The sequence below is a fragment of the Lipotes vexillifer genome, unplaced genomic scaffold (genome assembly GCF_000442215.2).
Source record: "Lipotes vexillifer unplaced genomic scaffold, Lipotes_vexillifer_v1.1 scaffold533, whole genome shotgun sequence".
Classification (NCBI taxonomy): Eukaryota; Metazoa; Chordata; class Mammalia; order Artiodactyla; family Lipotidae; genus Lipotes; species Lipotes vexillifer.
This window is the reverse complement of record NW_006773553.1, coordinates 308,850-324,524: the sequence shown is the minus strand read 5'-3', so window position 1 is coordinate 324,524 and position 15,675 is coordinate 308,850. Positions and strand designations below refer to the sequence as shown.

The 15,675-nt window shown below is 64.4% G+C and overlaps 1 protein-coding gene across 1 annotated transcript in view; it reads left to right on the top strand.

Annotated features, from left to right (window-relative positions):
- The first annotated feature begins 176 nt into the window (after positions 1-176).
- Positions 177-15,675, top strand: part of MAP2K3 (mitogen-activated protein kinase kinase 3) — a 23,987-nt gene continuing 8,488 nt past the window's right edge. The window contains exons 1-5 of the mRNA XM_007448360.1: positions 177-378; positions 13,992-14,058; positions 14,380-14,428; positions 15,185-15,298; positions 15,394-15,513. Of these exons, the coding sequence (XP_007448422.1) occupies positions 330-378; positions 13,992-14,058; positions 14,380-14,428; positions 15,185-15,298; positions 15,394-15,513 (399 nt within the window). The 5' untranslated portion in view covers positions 177-329. The remainder of the gene's footprint in view (positions 379-13,991; positions 14,059-14,379; positions 14,429-15,184; positions 15,299-15,393; positions 15,514-15,675) is intronic.

Genomic DNA, 15,675 nt, shown 5'->3' with positions numbered 1-15,675 from the left:
CGGGGGGGGGGAGGAGCCGTACCCTGGGCCAATGGAGGGCGAGGCTTGAGCTTGACGGGCAGGCCCCGGCCGGAGGTTGATAGGCAGGGGCCGGGCCCGGAGACCGGCGGGCCAATGGGTGCTCGGGGCGGGGCCTGCGTCGGCGCCGTCCGGCCGGGGCACCCGCCGCGCTGCCCAGTCTGGCTCCGCCGCCGCCTGCCGCAGACGCGTACCGGCCGACGCCCTGCTAGCCGCCCGGGCCGCCAGCCCGCAGCCATGAGCATGCTCCGCCCGGGCCGAGCTCGCCGCCCCCTGGACTAGTCCCGCCGCCGCCCCGACCCGCCTGCACCATGGAGTCTCCTGCCGCGAGCCAGCCCGCCGGTGTGCCCGCATCCAAAGGTAGGAACGCCCGGGCTGCGGACCCGACCTCTGCGCGGTCCCCCGGCCCGCACCCGGGCAGCTCCCTTGCCCGGAACGCCTCCCTTAGGTCCCGGGCCCAGCCGGACCCCAGTTTAGGCCTTGGGGCTGCACCCAGGCCCGAAGTCAGGAGAGGGTCTCGTTCTGATCACCCCGTTCCAGGTCAGGAACCTTGCTTGGACCTCCCCCTTTGGGCCTTAACTGCACCTTGGACAGGAATTCTCCCAGTCTGGGTCTCTCAGCTGGACCCAGGTGGGATTCACACTGATCTTGCACCCAGCCCCCTTCCACTCCCGGGTCCCAGGGCTGAATCCAGTCTGGGACCCCAGTGGTGCTCCCCTGCTGCGGATCTCTCTGTAAGCGCCCCCCTCCCGTGTGGCTGCCCTGGCCACGGTCCAGCTCAGAGCTCCCCGTCCTCTCCCCCAAGGCTCTCCACCCTCCTAGGTCCCACATTGCCCCATCCCTGGCGGTCTGCACCCCGTCCTGCAGCTCTGTCTGCAGCCCTGTCTTCCGGGGAGCCTCTCTTGGCCTCCCACCCCACCCTACTGCATGGCCTCTCCATCGGCTCCCTCATCTGGACTTGCAAGCTTCTCTGTGCACGGGGGCGGGCGGGGGGGCGGTGCTCACCTCTGACGCTGCCTGTGGGTCCTGGGCTGGCTGCCCGGTGGGTGCTGGCCGCGCGATGGGCTTGCTCTTGTTTTCTCCAGGCAGCCGGCCTTCCTGGAAATGTCTGTGAGGTGGCGGCTGCGGCAGCAGGCTTTGTCATGCAGAGGGGGAGGATGAGACTTGGAGGGCGAAAGGGGGATTTTTTTGGCAGGAAGAGGAAAGGATGTTTTTGGCATGTCGGAGTCTCAGCGGGTTGGGCTGTGTGAGAGAGTCCCAAACCGTACGCAGCCGTAATGAATGGGCTGCCCGCGGCTCCCTAACTTGCTGTCTCTGGGCCTCGGTTCCTTTATCACACCTACCTTCCGTGGACTCCTGGCGTAGGATGTGAGATAGTGAATCCTAAAGAGCTCTAAGCAAGTGTGGGTGATGAGATGAAGAGCTCAGAGGTGCCGGGGAAGGGGCACTTGCTGCGTTTTACTACTGTTACCATTCTTCTTGCTGGAAAGGCCTCAGCCATGTGGGATCCAGGCCTTGCCTCTGTTGGGCTGTAGCTGCAGAGTGAGGGGGAGAAAGGTAGCAGCTGGCACTTAGGGGGCCCCTAATCAGGGGTTGTCTCTGCCTCTTTTTCTCCACGGTTGGGGGAGCCCAGGCAGCTGGAGGGCTTGTGGGGTCCCAGGGAGGGTGTGGGTCCTTCGCTGCCCCTGCTCCTGGCGGCTGCTGTGGCTGGGGCCAGAGCCCAGCCGGCCGGGTGGGCAGGGTAATTACGTCTTACATAAGTGGGAGGCCGGATCCCTGACGGTTGCCCAACCACTGTGAGTAACCCAGGAGGCACTCGAGGGGGAAGACGGCTGGGGAGGGACTTGCACTGCGCAGACCTCGTGGAGCTTGGGAACCAGGAAATCAGACACTTCTTTTCCCCAGCTCCAGGTGTAGGCCTGGCCTGGCCAGCGCTGTGAGACCTCGGGCAGGTCCATCATCCTCTCTGGGCCACAGTGTTTTCATGGGTGGAAAGAAGAGGTTGGAAGCAGTGTTTGTTTTTGAAGGCCCTTCAGCTCTTCCAGGCAGGGAATGCCTCATCAAAATAAAAATTAAAGTTGCAGGGCTGGGAAGGGAGAAGGGTCATGGGTGTGAAGGAATAAAGCACTTTGGGGAAACACTCAAATGCTGTGTGACCTGAGTCCCGGCATTGCCTTCTCTGAGCCTCTCTGCAGAGAGAGGGCCAGGATGCATTTCCAGTCTGTGGGTCCAGGTAACAGATGATGTTGGGTGGGGACGCTGTCATCCTCTTTGGGGTCTGTGGCAGCATGTGGTGGGGAAGCCATAATGACCTCTTGCCAAAAATCCCAAGAGCTCCCACTTACCAAGGTTTTTCTTTGTGCCATGCACTAGCCCATTTACTCACAGCCCCATTCACAGACGAGGAAGCTGAGGCTAAGAGGCGTTCATTGCCTTGCTTGAGGTCACACAGCTGTGTGACAGATGGAGCTGCTGTTCTAGGGCTCAGTGCTCCTCTGTGTCCCATTTCTGTGATGGGTGCTTGGGCTGAGCTGGTGGGATGCTCCCCCCTCCCCCGTCACACCTCTGTTCTGAGGCATCTCCTCTAGCCCATGCCTGACCTGGAGGACGGACTGAGCAGAGGTGATGTCTCCTGTGTGCAGAGCCCTTTCTAGCTGGCACATTTCATACTCTCTGCGGTCCGACCCATTTGTCAGGTGACAAAACTGAGGTCAGATGGGAGGAGTGGCTTGACCCAGCCCTCCGTGTCCTGGGCACAGGCCGCAGTGTTGTCCTTCTCGCCACCTTCTCGAGGAATTTGGACCAAGCAGGATGTGGTTGGCGCTTGACCTTAGGGAGCTTTGCTGCTAAGCTTCCTGCCCTGCAGGGGTGCCCTGCCCCGTCCTCCACGCCACAGCCCTGGGGAGTTTTCCGGGAGCGCGCGAGGCCCCAGGCCCTGCAGCCCTGCGGTTTTCCCCGCTTCCTCGCCCACATGCCGTCTCTGCCTGGGATCAGAGGCCGAGGGCAGCTGCGGCCAGAGGGCAGGGGCACGTTTGGCCGGCACAGTCTGGGTCTGCTGCCTCTGGCCACGTTTGTCCTTGGGGTGCCCCCACTGCACCGTGAGTGCTGCCCCTGTGGGCACTTCCTGGTTGATCCTCGAGTGGCTCCCGGATGCCTGACGGTGACACTGAGGCTGCAGGAGCACCGCGTCCCGGCCCTTCCTGCTGTGCAGCTGCCCTCCCCTGACCTGTCCTGTCCTGTCCCGGCTCTCGGAAAGATTGGAAGGTGGCACTTGGGGACTTCCCCCACCCCTGGCGTGACGCACAGGAAACTATCCGCCAACCTGTGGCTCAGGGCCTGAAGGGAGCAAAGTTCTCAGTCGCTTGTGTGGGGAGAAGGCCGGGGCAGTGGAAGGCTTCCGGCGTGAGTCAGCGGGCACTGGGCGCTGACTCACCCGTGGGGCACGCCAGCCGGCTGGCTGCAGCTTAAAGGGCCAGTGCCTGGCCGCTGGTGGGTGGGAGGGGGCTGGGAGTCCCCACCTCTCGGGCAGCCTGTGGCCCGGAGCTGGGCACGGAGGTGGCCCCCTCCTGGACCTGGGATAGAGCCGGGAGCCCCCTCCTGGCCCTGCGCCCACCACCCCCACCCCCGGAGCTTCCTCTGTTAGGCAAGGGCCCTGCTTCCTCTGTCCAGGGAGCAGCGGCCGTTTCCCGCCCTTGGCCCAGGGCCTCCTCCGGCTCCGATGTACTCCTGGGGGCCGCGGGCGGCCGAGGAGCAGAGGTGGTGCGGGGTCCCCTGGGCTCCCGGGAGACAGGGCTGTGCAGAGGTGAAGACTCTGCCGTCAGATGCCAGCTCAGCCCCTTCGCTGTGACATTGGACATCCGCTGCCTGCTGTAAATGCCTTCAGTCCCCTGGCACTGCCCGGCTCTCGGACCTGAGGCCTCGGTTTCTTCACCTGCAAAATGGGAGTGGGAACCCTGCGTGCTGTCTTGCCGGCAGCCGCGAGGACAGGTGTAGACAGCCTCATTCCACTCCTGCTAAGTGTCGGGTCCTGGGAGCAGCGAGACTGCCCTCTGCCCACAAAGAACCTCAGCGAGACAGGAAGTAGGGCAGAGCCTGGGCTCGGGGGTTCGAATTCTCACTTGCTCCACTGCTTCCCAAATTCCTCACGTGTCCTCTCTGACCCTCGGTCTCCTCTTCTGTAAAGGGGGAGAGAACAGCCCCCCACAGGGTGGTGGTAAAGGTGGGAGATGGTGTTTGTCAAACAACTGTCATCTGTTATTATTTTCTCATCGTTATGGTGGTGGCAGTTGCTCATTGCTGGATGAATAACCAGCATGGGGACCTCTGGTGATGGACTTTAAGGTCTGTGACACGACTCTGGCTGCAGGGTCCTGTAATGGCAGCTAGAATATACCAGGTTCTTTCCCCACTGGTCCCCAAGCTGGAGCTGGGAGCTTCATTGCCTCTTGGGCCTTCCTGGGGAGGGCTTGCGGGGAACGGAGAGGACGGCGGGCCTGCCTCGGCCTGCACGTCTGCGTCCCCTGCAGCATGGGGGCGTGTGGGACCGGGAGCTGGGAGGGTAGGAGCCTCCTAGGCCAGCCCCTCAGTGGGTGGAGCTCCGTCAGGGCCAGGCAGGGCACCTGCTGCAGGAGCGCAGGGCTGGGCGGAGAGCGCCCTAGCCGCGGAGCGGAAGGGGGCTGCGGGGAAAGTGGTTCTGAGGGTCCAGCTCCAAGGTCTCTGTGTCGGTGGGCGGCAGGGCTGCGCTGAGTGGGGAGCAGCTGGGCGGGGCCTAGGCCGCTGTGGGGAGCGTCGGCAGCGTCTTGGGAGGGGACGCTGTTGGGTCCCAGAAAAAGAACGCCACGCAGGGCCCCCGTCCCAGCTGGTGCAGCGACGGGGCGGGCCTCCCGGAGCTCCGCTTCCCACGCTGGGGCTCATCGCCCTCCCGGGACTGGCCGGGCCTCTCGGTGTGGCCCCTGTGGTCAGGCCTGCTTCCCCAGCAGTGGCCGTGGAAACCCCCCGAAGCCTCGTGTAAAGGGTGTGAAGAGCAGGCAGGGCTGGGAGGCAGCCCCTCCGCAGCCCAGACACCACGCTTGGGCCCACGTTCCGCCCCAGAGGGGGTCACCAGGCTCACCCTGACAGGGCTTCCCCCTGTCCCATCCCCCCAGTCCTGGGCACAGGTCCCTGTCACCCTCCCCCTGTCCTGAGGTCCTCTCTGGGGTGTCCTTGCAGGCTGAGCTGGCATCCAGGGGCTGCCCTGGCTTCTCTGGGAGGCGTGTCCGGTCGCCCCTCTCCCCTGGTGCTCGCCCTGGGCCGCTCTGCACTGGCCCTTCTGCCCTGGCAGGGCAGACACCGGAAGGATATATGGGATGCACCTCTACGTTTTAAAGAATAAAGAAAAGTGAATTCTCTATACCCAACACCCAGCTAAAGAAAACTCACCTTACTGTGCGCCTGCAGCCCTTCAGCGTTGCTTCTGCCTGACAACTGTCCTGATGTGTGTGCTCATCATTTCTGTATTATTGGTTTTTTTTTTGTTTTGTTTTGCGATACGCGGGCCTCTCACTGTCGTGGCCTCTGCCGTTGCGGAGCACAGGCTCCGGACGCGCAGGCTCAGCGGCCATGGCTCACGGGCCCAGCCGCTCCGCGGCACGCGGGATCCTCCTGGACCGGGGCACGAACCCGCGTCCCCTGCATCGGCAGGCGGACTCTCAACCACTGCGCCACCAGGGAAGCCCTGTATTATTGGTTTAAATCAAGCCCTAATGTACGTGTGGTGTCGTTAAGCTTGCTGGCCTGCAGGACACCTGCTGCAGGAGCGCAGGGCTGGGCGGAGAGCGCCCTAGCCGCGGAGCGGAAGGGGGCTGCGGGGAAAGTGGTTCTGAGGGTCCAGCTCCAAGGTCTCTGTGTCGGTGGGCGGCAGGGCTGCGCTGAGTGGGGAGCAGCTGGGCGGGGCCTAGGCCGCTGTGGGGAGCGTCGGCAGCGTCTTGGGAGGGGACGCTGTTGGGTCCCAGAAAAAGAACGCCACGCAGGGCCCCCGTCCCAGCTGGTGCAGCGACGGGGCGGGCCTCCCGGAGCTCCGCTTCCCACGCTGGGGCTCATCGCCCTCCCGGGACTGGCCGGGCCTCTCGGTGTGGCCCCTGTGGTCAGGCCTGCTTCCCCAGCAGTGGCCGTGGAAACCCCCCGAAGCCTCGTGTAAAGGGTGTGAAGAGCAGGCAGGGCTGGGAGGCAGCCCCTCCGCAGCCCAGACACCACGCTTGGGCCCACGTTCCGCCCCAGAGGGGGTCACCAGGCTCACCCTGACAGGGCTTCCCCCTGTCCCATCCCCCCAGTCCTGGGCACAGGTCCCTGTCACCCTCCCCCTGTCCTGAGGTCCTCTCTGGGGTGTCCTTGCAGGCTGAGCTGGCATCCAGGGGCTGCCCTGGCTTCTCTGGGAGGCGTGTCCGGTCGCCCCTCTCCCCTGGTGCTCGCCCTGGGCCGCTCTGCACTGGCCCTTCTGCCCTGGCAGGGCAGACACCGGAAGGATATATGGGATGCACCTCTACGTTTTAAAGAATAAAGAAAAGTGAATTCTCTATACCCAACACCCAGCTAAAGAAAACTCACCTTACTGTGCGCCTGCAGCCCTTCAGCGTTGCTTCTGCCTGACAACTGTCCTGATGTGTGTGCTCATCATTTCTGTATTATTGGTTTTTTTTTTGTTTTGTTTTGCGATACGCGGGCCTCTCACTGTCGTGGCCTCTGCCGTTGCGGAGCACAGGCTCCGGACGCGCAGGCTCAGCGGCCATGGCTCACGGGCCCAGCCGCTCCGCGGCACGCGGGATCCTCCTGGACCGGGGCACGAACCCGCGTCCCCTGCATCGGCAGGCGGACTCTCAACCACTGCGCCACCAGGGAAGCCCTGTATTATTGGTTTAAATCAAGCCCTAATGTACGTGTGGTGTCGTTAAGCTTGCTGGCCTGCAGGAGCCCCGGGCCGGTGTCCACACCACGGTCCGTGGGACCAGCATTGGTGTCTAGCGGTGTTGGGGGAACGGCTAGAGCTGGCTGGCGATCAGGCGCTGCACTGCGGGGGTGATACCGGGACCTGCGTGGAGGAGTCAGCGTGTTCACACGTGGCAGCACTAAGTATGGGGCTTCAGGGTTAGCGTGTCTGAGTGCCTGCAGCTGTTATTACTGTTGCTTCAAGTGAACGTTCAGCCCAAGTGGTGCAGTGCTCGGACTGCGCAGCTAGGCCACAGCCCTGAGTTTCCTTGTCTGCGTCACTGTGCAGCTTCGAGGGTTTGTCTTAAGGTTTGCACGAGCCAGTGGGCACGAAGGGACAAGTGAAGGGCCTCGGATGTCCGCGGAGGTGTTTGGGTGCCACCAGGAAGTAAAAAGGGGGCCAAGGGGCATTGCTGCGGCTCCATGAGTCGCTGCTTCCTTGGTGTTGGCGGTCAGCGGCTGCTGAGGCCTGGGTGGGTCTCGGCGCGGGGGCTGGAGAATGTTTCCTGCCCTTTGTTCTTCTGTGCACCTGGGTCTTGGCCTCTGGCCAACCCCATCCCCTCTCACTCCAGCCCAGCTCGTCCCGGCCCGAGTTGCCCTGCGCAGACCCGGATAGTGTGGTTGGACCCTTACTGGGTGAGCCTGTGGGCACTTCCAGCCCGAGCCCCGTGCCGGGATTCCCCCCGCCGCAGAGCTTTCCAGGTTGCCTCCTCTTCCCTGTCAGCCTCAGCTCAGATCTCACCTCCACAGGGTCCCCTGCTTCCCTTTTCTTCAGAGCACTTAGCATTGTGGAAATCTACGTAAAGGGTGTGTACCCGGACTTTGTCTGTTAGTTGGCTTTGTCTGTGGTCCTGTCTCTCCCCAGCCCCGGGCGTCTAGGGCCAGATAGTTGTGGCTTGTGGGGCAGCACCTCTGGCCTCTACCCACCAGATACCAGTAGCATCCCAAGTTGTGACAAGCAGAATATCTTCAGGCTTTGCCATGTGGCTGTGGTTAGAGCGTGATCCTGGGAGGGCAGGGCCCTGTCTGCTCACTGCTGAACGGATGGGTGCTGTGAGCTGGGTGGGCTCGGGACCCTCCCCATGGGCTCTGCAGATGAGAAGGGCCCTGGAGGTGGGGGGGACGAGGGATGCCGAAGGCCTCTGAGGCCAGGGCCTGGCCCGGGGGCCGCCATGCCACTGGGTGGGCACAGGGCAGGGCTGCTGGGTTGAGCCGCCCCCCACCCAGCCTGTCACTCCCCTGTGGGCTCGGTGCTAAGGGCACTGTGGCGGGATGCCACTGGGTGGGCACAGGGCAGGGCTGCTGGGTTGCCCCCCCCCCCCCCCAGCCTGTCACTCCCCTGTGGGCTCGGTGCTAAGGGCACTGTGGCGGGTGCGGGCCTGGCCCGTGGAGGCTCCCAGGAAACGGAGAGCCCTCGCCTCTGCGGGACCCTGGGGAGAGACCACTGCAGAGCTGGGGAGCCGGGTGTGAATGTGAGGGGACGTCCCTGCCGTGCCTGCCTCTCCGCCCGCAGAGCGATAACGAGGGGATCGTGATATCAGGGGGTGGGTGTGGGCCTTGGCTTGGCTTGGCGATAGACATTAACTGTGCAGGTGAATCCACTGCCCCCCTGAAAGCCTCCCCTTCTTGGGGCCTCAGTTTGCCCACCTGAGCAGTGGGAGCGGGTTGGCCTGGTTGATCTCTCTCTGTGGGACCCCCACAGGATAGAGGTGGCCAGCTGGGGGCAGGGCCAGGCGGGGGCGGGGGCGTCCTTGGACATCTGGCCTCTGACACCTCCGTGGTGGCATGCGCTTCCTTACCTGATGGGCACGGACCTGGGGGACCCAGGACATCTCCAGCAGTATTGGGAAGCACGAGAAGCACCCCAAATATCCAAAAGTAGGAGGCGGGAGTAACAAAGTGGGTGCTGGTGTTGCTTTCGTCGGGGAGGCCATGGATGAGACAGAACGTGGCGGGGTGTGTGGCTCCCGTGCGAGTGAGGCCCGGCAGGGCCCGTGGTGTGGGGCTGTCTGCCCTGCCCCCCGCCCCGGACGGAGCCTGAGAGCCGGGCACAGCCAGGTTGTTGGAATCTCCCCAGGCCCCGCTCAGGGTCTGCTCCCCACCAGACGCTCACTGTGACCTCGCCTGGCGCCTCGTCTCCAACCCTCTTGGTGCAGCAGACCCGTGAAGACGCTTCCGGGGCTGCTGAGGGTGTTGACAGAGTGACCCTCTGGGCTGCGGGCCCGGTGTTAGCTTGGGTCCCACGCGTTTCCAGGTGGCTTAGTCTAATATTCCTCATGCCAGGACCACTAAGGCAGGGGACTGGACTGTGCGGGATGCGCTGATACCCATGCGAGGTCGGTCCGTTGTCCCCACGTCACAGTTGAGGCCCAGAGAGGTGAAGTCGTTTGCCTGAGGGCACCCAGCTAGGAAGTGGCAGCTTTGCCATTTGAGCCCAGGCTGCCTGGCTCCAGAGTCAGTGCTGCCTCTGAGATGTAACTGCAGGGCCGTGACTTGTGTGGAGCCGGCTGGACACGGGAGAGCCGGTTAACAAGGGCGCTTAGCTGCGCGACCAGGAGGGCCTCTCTGAATAGGCAGAAGGTGAGGCTCACACATCAGCTGGGACAGAGTTGCAGGGAAGAGCATTCTAGGCAGAGGGAACAGAACCGGGAAAGGCCCTGAGCTGGGAACAACGGTGGCTCACTCAGGTCATGCTGGAGTCCTTGTTGCCTCCTGTGGCTCCCCTGGAAGGCCGGAGCGGACGAAGACACATACACCCAGTACTGTGCCCTCCTGCACCGGGAGCCCTGCAAGCCGAGGCTGGCAGGCTCGTCGTGCTTTGCCGGTGGCAGCCCACAAAGTCTGTTTGTCGTGGTGACAATCACCACAGTGGCCTGCACCTGGGCAGCCCCGGCCCGGCGCTGAGGGCTCCGGCAGACGGTGGGAGGGGCCAGCAGCCTGTTTCTGGCCGCCCCGCAGACCCAGTTGTGTCACTCTGGACGTAGGCCTGGGGACCCTGACAGGCAGGGGGTCCTCACCCTCTTCCCCTCCCCCCCCACCAACACTGCAGCCACAGGCAGGGAGACTGAAGCTTGTAGGGGGACGTTCCCAAAGCCCAGGGCGGGCCGTGGGTGTGCAGGCTGAGCCCAAGAAAGGTGGAAAGGGGGCTGAGAGCAGAGAAGGTGCAGGTGTGAGGCCCGGAGACCCCCATGTGGATTGTTACCTTTTAACTTAAAATGTTTTATTTTCTGGTTACAAAATAGCATCAAGTCAAGAATAAAAGCCACCCATATTTCTCATTACTTAGGACGCATTTTGTCACCTCTGCAGAGGCGCTGATGATAACTGTGGTGTCCACCTGTGGGCCATTAGAGGGCCGCCTACTGTGTGCCAGACTCTCGGCCTTGCCTTTTAGGGCGGCAGGTGCACCTCCGAGCGGGTGAGAAGTGGAGGTGCGGGCAGGAGGGCGCTGTGCTGGGCTCCAGCCGGGCTGCAGAGCTGGGCTTCCTTTGGCCTGGCCTGTGGCCTCCACACGCCGTGGACCCCTGCGCCACCTTGGGGCCTGGTGGTGACTTAGTCTGATCCGGGGACAGCACAAAAGTGGCCTCAGGAACTGAAGCCCTGGCTTTTCTGTTTTCCTCTTGGCGTGTGGAATGTGCTGGCTTCCCTTGGGGGGGCGTGGCAGGCCGGTCCCCTCCTCCCTGCAGGAGGGGCGCTGTGAACCGCTGGCCTGGCCTGTTGGGGTCTCCAGGTGTGACTCCTGGCCAGACCCTTGACTAACGTGCAGTGACTCCACCTCCCAGCCTCGGTTTCCCCAAGTAAAATGAGGCTAAGAGCTCCTCCTCCAGGGTCGTCGGGGCGTCTGGAGGAGGCGGGAAGGGCCCGGGTGTGAGTGGCAGGTTGCCGCTCTCATGGGCAAAAGGACTTTGGAGGGAGACCCCCCCCACCCTGGCCCCTGACAACCAGCCACCTTGCCTCGTCTGTAAAACGGGCTGAAATCTCTCCACACACAAGGTCATGATTGGGCAGCTGGCACACCCCTGTGCTGGGGGCAGGCAGTGGCGCCGGTCAGGTCCTGGACAGGCCCCTGGGGGTTCAGAGGTGGTGGAGTAGCTCGATGCAGGCTGAGCGCTCTTCTAGGTGCTTTATCTGATAACTCTACAGGGAGGTGCTGGGTTTTTTTTGTTTTAATTTGGTTGTGCTGGGTCTTAGTTGTGGCAGGCGGGCTCCTTAGTTGTGGCATGCAGGCTGCTTAGTTGTGGCATGCAAACTCTCAGTTGTGGCGTGAATGTGGGGTCTAGTTCCCTGACCAGGGATTGAACCTGGGCCCCCTGCACTGGGAGCCTGGAGTCTTAACCACTGCGCCAGCAGGGAATTCCGAGGAGGTGCTGGTTTTGTCCCCATCGTATGGATGAAGATACTGAGGCTCAGAGAGGTGTGGGCACTTGCCCAAGATCGCCCAGCCTGTAAGGGGCAAAGGTGGGATTTGAACCTGTGGCAGAGAGAGCCCATGCTTTTGGCAACAGGGTTGCGTGAGACCCAAGCCTGGTGTGGAGTGAGCAGGGACCCCAGATCTGGGGCTGTGGACTGTGCCATCGGAGCACTGACTCGGCCGCAGGCCCAGGGCCGCCTGGGTCAGGGCCTTTGGCCAGGACTGAGGCTCTCCTGCTGGCTGCCAGGGCACAGACGGATGCACCTCAAGCCTGGGGGTGCTTCTATGGAGAGGCTGCAAGTGTCTGCCTACGTCACCCACCTTGGGGTAGATGCTGGGACCCCAGCCCCACCGGACTTTTCCTGGTGGTTCACCCAGCTCTCAGGACAGCTGGGCCCGGGCCTCGTCCTCCCAGGGGCACTGATAAGCCCTCCTATCATGGACAGTGGTGCCGGCCCCCACCCCGCCCACCCCCGCTGTTGGGCCCGAGCGCGTGGGCCTGTCTGGATTCACAGATGAGGCGCTGAGGCTGCACAGCAGGGTGTGCTGGAGGCTTGATCCAAACCCGGTTCAGAGGTAACTTCAGGAGGGTGTGCACAGGGTCTCCTGGTGCCCTGTGCGCACCTGAGGCACGAGGTACGGGGCCTTGGGTGGGAGGCGGAAGGATGTGCCTGCAGGAGAGGCACGTGGGCACCGTTTCTGCTCTGGGTGGTCTCGGGAAGTCCTGGTCGAGTCCCAGTTCTGCCCAGCACTCTAGATGCCGATTCTTCTTGAGCACCGACCATGTGCCGGGCACCGGGTCGCACTCTTAGCTGGCCAGAGAGTCCTGGAGAGGCGACACTTCTTGTCAGTCCCCGGCGGTGAGGGGTGAGGGAGGCGTTGCCTCGGGACTCAGGCCCACCCCGCACCCTGGGGGATGGGAGTGGGCTTCCTGGGGCCGTGTGGTGAGAATGTGCACAGGCTCTGGCCTCCAGGGTGAGTGGGCCCAGCCAGAGCTGGCCCTGCCTGCGCCTTGGGTGGTCTTCCCGGGACGTGGACCCCGCCGGGCCCCTCTCACCTCCCACCCTGTTGGCTAGAGCTGGGGGTGGGGCTCCTCACAGATGGGGATACTGAGGCCCAGGGGCACTGCAGTGTGCCCGGGGCAGTGGGCAGGGGTGAGATGAGGCCATGGGTCCGTCCTCCAGGCCTGGATCTGCCCTGCTTTGGCCCCTGCAGGCCTGCTGGGCTTACTTCCCGCTTCCCCAGGAAGGTGGGCCCCCAGGAACCTCCACCGCTCCCAGCCTGGCGTGAGCCTGGGCAGGGATGCCGACAGCATCAGGGGTAGCTGTGGGTACAGGCACCCCAGCCTCACCCGCCTGTCCACGGGGAGGGCTGTGTGGGGGGCTGGGCAGCTGGCCCCGAGCACAGGCAGGCTTGGCGGTAGTGGGAGCTCGGCTGGTCCAGTGCCCTCACTCCACAGGGGACGTCCTGCCCTGCCCTGGACACCACTGGCTGTGGAACCAGCAGACCCGGGTGCACATGCGGTCCTTTCCCGACTCACCTTCCTGCTCTTGGCCCTGACCCCGTTTTCCAAGCTGAGCCGATGCCCTGGCAGGTGGTATTTGTCCTCATACTTTGTCCACCTGGGGCCCCTTCTGGGGAAGCTGAGGCTGAGAGGGGCGGGGCGCCTGCACACAGGGTCCCGGCCCACGGGCCTGGCTGTGGACACCCCGGGCCAGGTTGCATGTGATGCCTGCCGGCAGGGCCCCCAGCCTGCGTCTGTGCTCCAGCACGACGGGTGGGGACGTCGAGGCTCAGAGGCGGGGTGGGCGGCAGAGCCGGGGCTCCGGCTCGGCGGGTTTCCCCCCACCGAGGTTAGAACTGCATGGGGGTGGGGTGGGTAGAGGCCCTGCTACCTTCCCAGGCTGCTGGACAAAGCCCCACACGCTGTGCGGCTTCAACACCGCAACCTCCTGTCCCCCGTCTGGAGGCCAGAGCCCACCCAGGTGTCGCAGGGCTGGTCCTGCTGCGGCCGTGACGGGAGGAGCCTCCCCAGTCTCTCCCCCGGGACTGCAGACGGCCGGCCGTCTTCTCTGACGCGTGTCTGTCTCTGTGTCCAAATTTCCCCTTTTTAAAAGGGCACCTGTTATGTTGGATTAGGGCCTCACCTTAATGACCTCGTTTTGACCTGATCATCTCTGTAAATCTCCAAATAGGGCCGTGCTCGGAGGTACTCGGGGTGAGGACTTCAGCTTTCAGGGGTTAGGATACAATTCAGGCCTTCGGGAAACTTGGGACATAGGACTCTGCGTGGGTGGGAGCGCGGGGGCCTGATGGGGGCCGTGGGGGCCGGTCTGTGACGGTGCATGTTCCTCGGAGGTGCCGTCTCTTCTCAGGTGGCTGTGGGGTGACTGTTCCGGGAGGACTGGCAGTGCTCAGGCGCTCCAGCCCAGGCTGGGCACGTCCTCTGGGCTCCCGGAGGCCCCGGGGCCCCGTCACGGCGCCGACCACGCTGACCCTCGGCGTCTGTGTCTCTGCCGGGCGCCTGGGGGTCCTGCCTGTCCCTGGAGACGCTGGCTGAGCAGTGGCTGAGCGGACGCTCCCTTCTCTCCCTCCCATTTAGGGAAGTCCAGGAGGAAGAAGGGTTTACGAATCTCCTGTGTGTCCAAGCCGCCGGCGCCCAGCCCCACGTGAGTTGGCCTCGGGTTTCCGCCGGCGCCGCCCAGACGGCCTCCGGAAGGGGCCACCGTGAGAGCCAGGCCCCTGCCTGGGCAGCGCCTCCTCTGGGCAGCTGTGGGGGCCATGGGCCTCGCACGTCCGCTCAGGGTCCTGCTCTCCCGTCGAGGACGGAAGGCGAGGCCCTGGCCGCGTCCGCGTGCTGTACCGCGTGCTGCCCCGCAGACACTCGGTGGCTGGGGGGTGGGGGCTCCCGGGCAGGATGTGTGCCAGGCCGGGCTGCCCGCTCAGGAGGGCGCGGCTCCCCGGGCTCACGGCCCCGCTCCTCCCTGCAGGCCCCCCCGGAACCTGGACTCCCGGGCCTTCATCACCATCGGGGACAGGGTAGGTGTCGTTGGGCCCTGGGAGGTGGCTGTGGGTGGTGGACAGAGCTGGGCTGGGGCGGAGCGCTGGCTCCCCGCTGCTGACCAGTGGCCCGTCTGGGGCAGAGGTGGTGGCTGCCTCCTGGGGCCCTGGTGAGCCGGAGCCGGCGTGGAGCCCCCCGACGTCAGAGGAGTGGTGCTGAGCGCGCAGTTCCCTGGCCCTGCGCTCGGGACCGGTGCCCGGGCACCTGCGTTTCACTCGCACTTCCTGATGGCTTGGGAAGCCCGGCTTGGGGACCGTGTGTCGACCACGGGACACGCCGAGGGTGTCCCATTCGTGCCACTGCTCGCGCCCTTTTATGGCTGCTCCCTGTGAGGCGAGGCCCTTCTGTCGTCCTCTCCGTGTCCCCGGTGCCCGAAACACGGACTTGCGTGCAGTAGGTGCCGAACGAGTGATTCAGTCTGGCCACCTGAGTGGGGCGGGGCGAGAGGGAAGGAGCGTCTCTCAAGGGCCCCAGGCCGCCGGGAGCACTTCCCAGGCCGGCCTGCTGACACCTCGCAGCAGCCCTTGGAAGTAGGTGCTGTGCCTGTTCTGTAGAAGGTGAGGGGAGGCTCAGAGAGGTTAAGTGAGTTGCCCCACGGCACACAGCGGAAGTGGTTGGGGCAAGATTTGAGCACAGGTCCGGCTGGCTGGTGGTCCTCTCTTTCTGCTTCCCCAGCGTCTCCACTGGCGCCTGACTTGGCCCCCGTGAGCCCTCTCTCTTTTGTGTCCCCCAAGAACTTTGAGGTGGAGGCGGACGACCTGGTGTCCATCTCAGAGCTGGGCCGAGGCGCCTACGGGGTAGTGGAGAAGGTGCGGCACGCCCAGAGCGGCACCATCATGGCCGTGAAGGTGAGCAGGGCCCCCGGCCCGGGGCTGTCAGGGCCGGGGGCACCGGGGGCCGCGCGCCTGCCTCCCAGCCGCTGACCGCAGCCCTCGCCCCGCAGCGCATCCGTGCCACCGTGAACTCGCAGGAGCAGAAGCGCCTGCTCATGGACTTGGACGTGAACATGCGCACGGTCGACTGCTTCTACACCGTCACGTTCTACGGGGCCCTCTTCAGAGAGGTGGGCCCTCGGGGGGCGGGCCCTCTTCAGAGAGGCGGGCCTTCGGGGGCGGGCCCTCTTCAGAGAGGTGGGCCCTCGGGGGGCGGGGCCTCTTCAGAGAGGTGGGCCCTCGGGGACGGGCCCTCTTCAGAGAGGTGGGCCCTCGGGGGGCGGGCCCTCGGG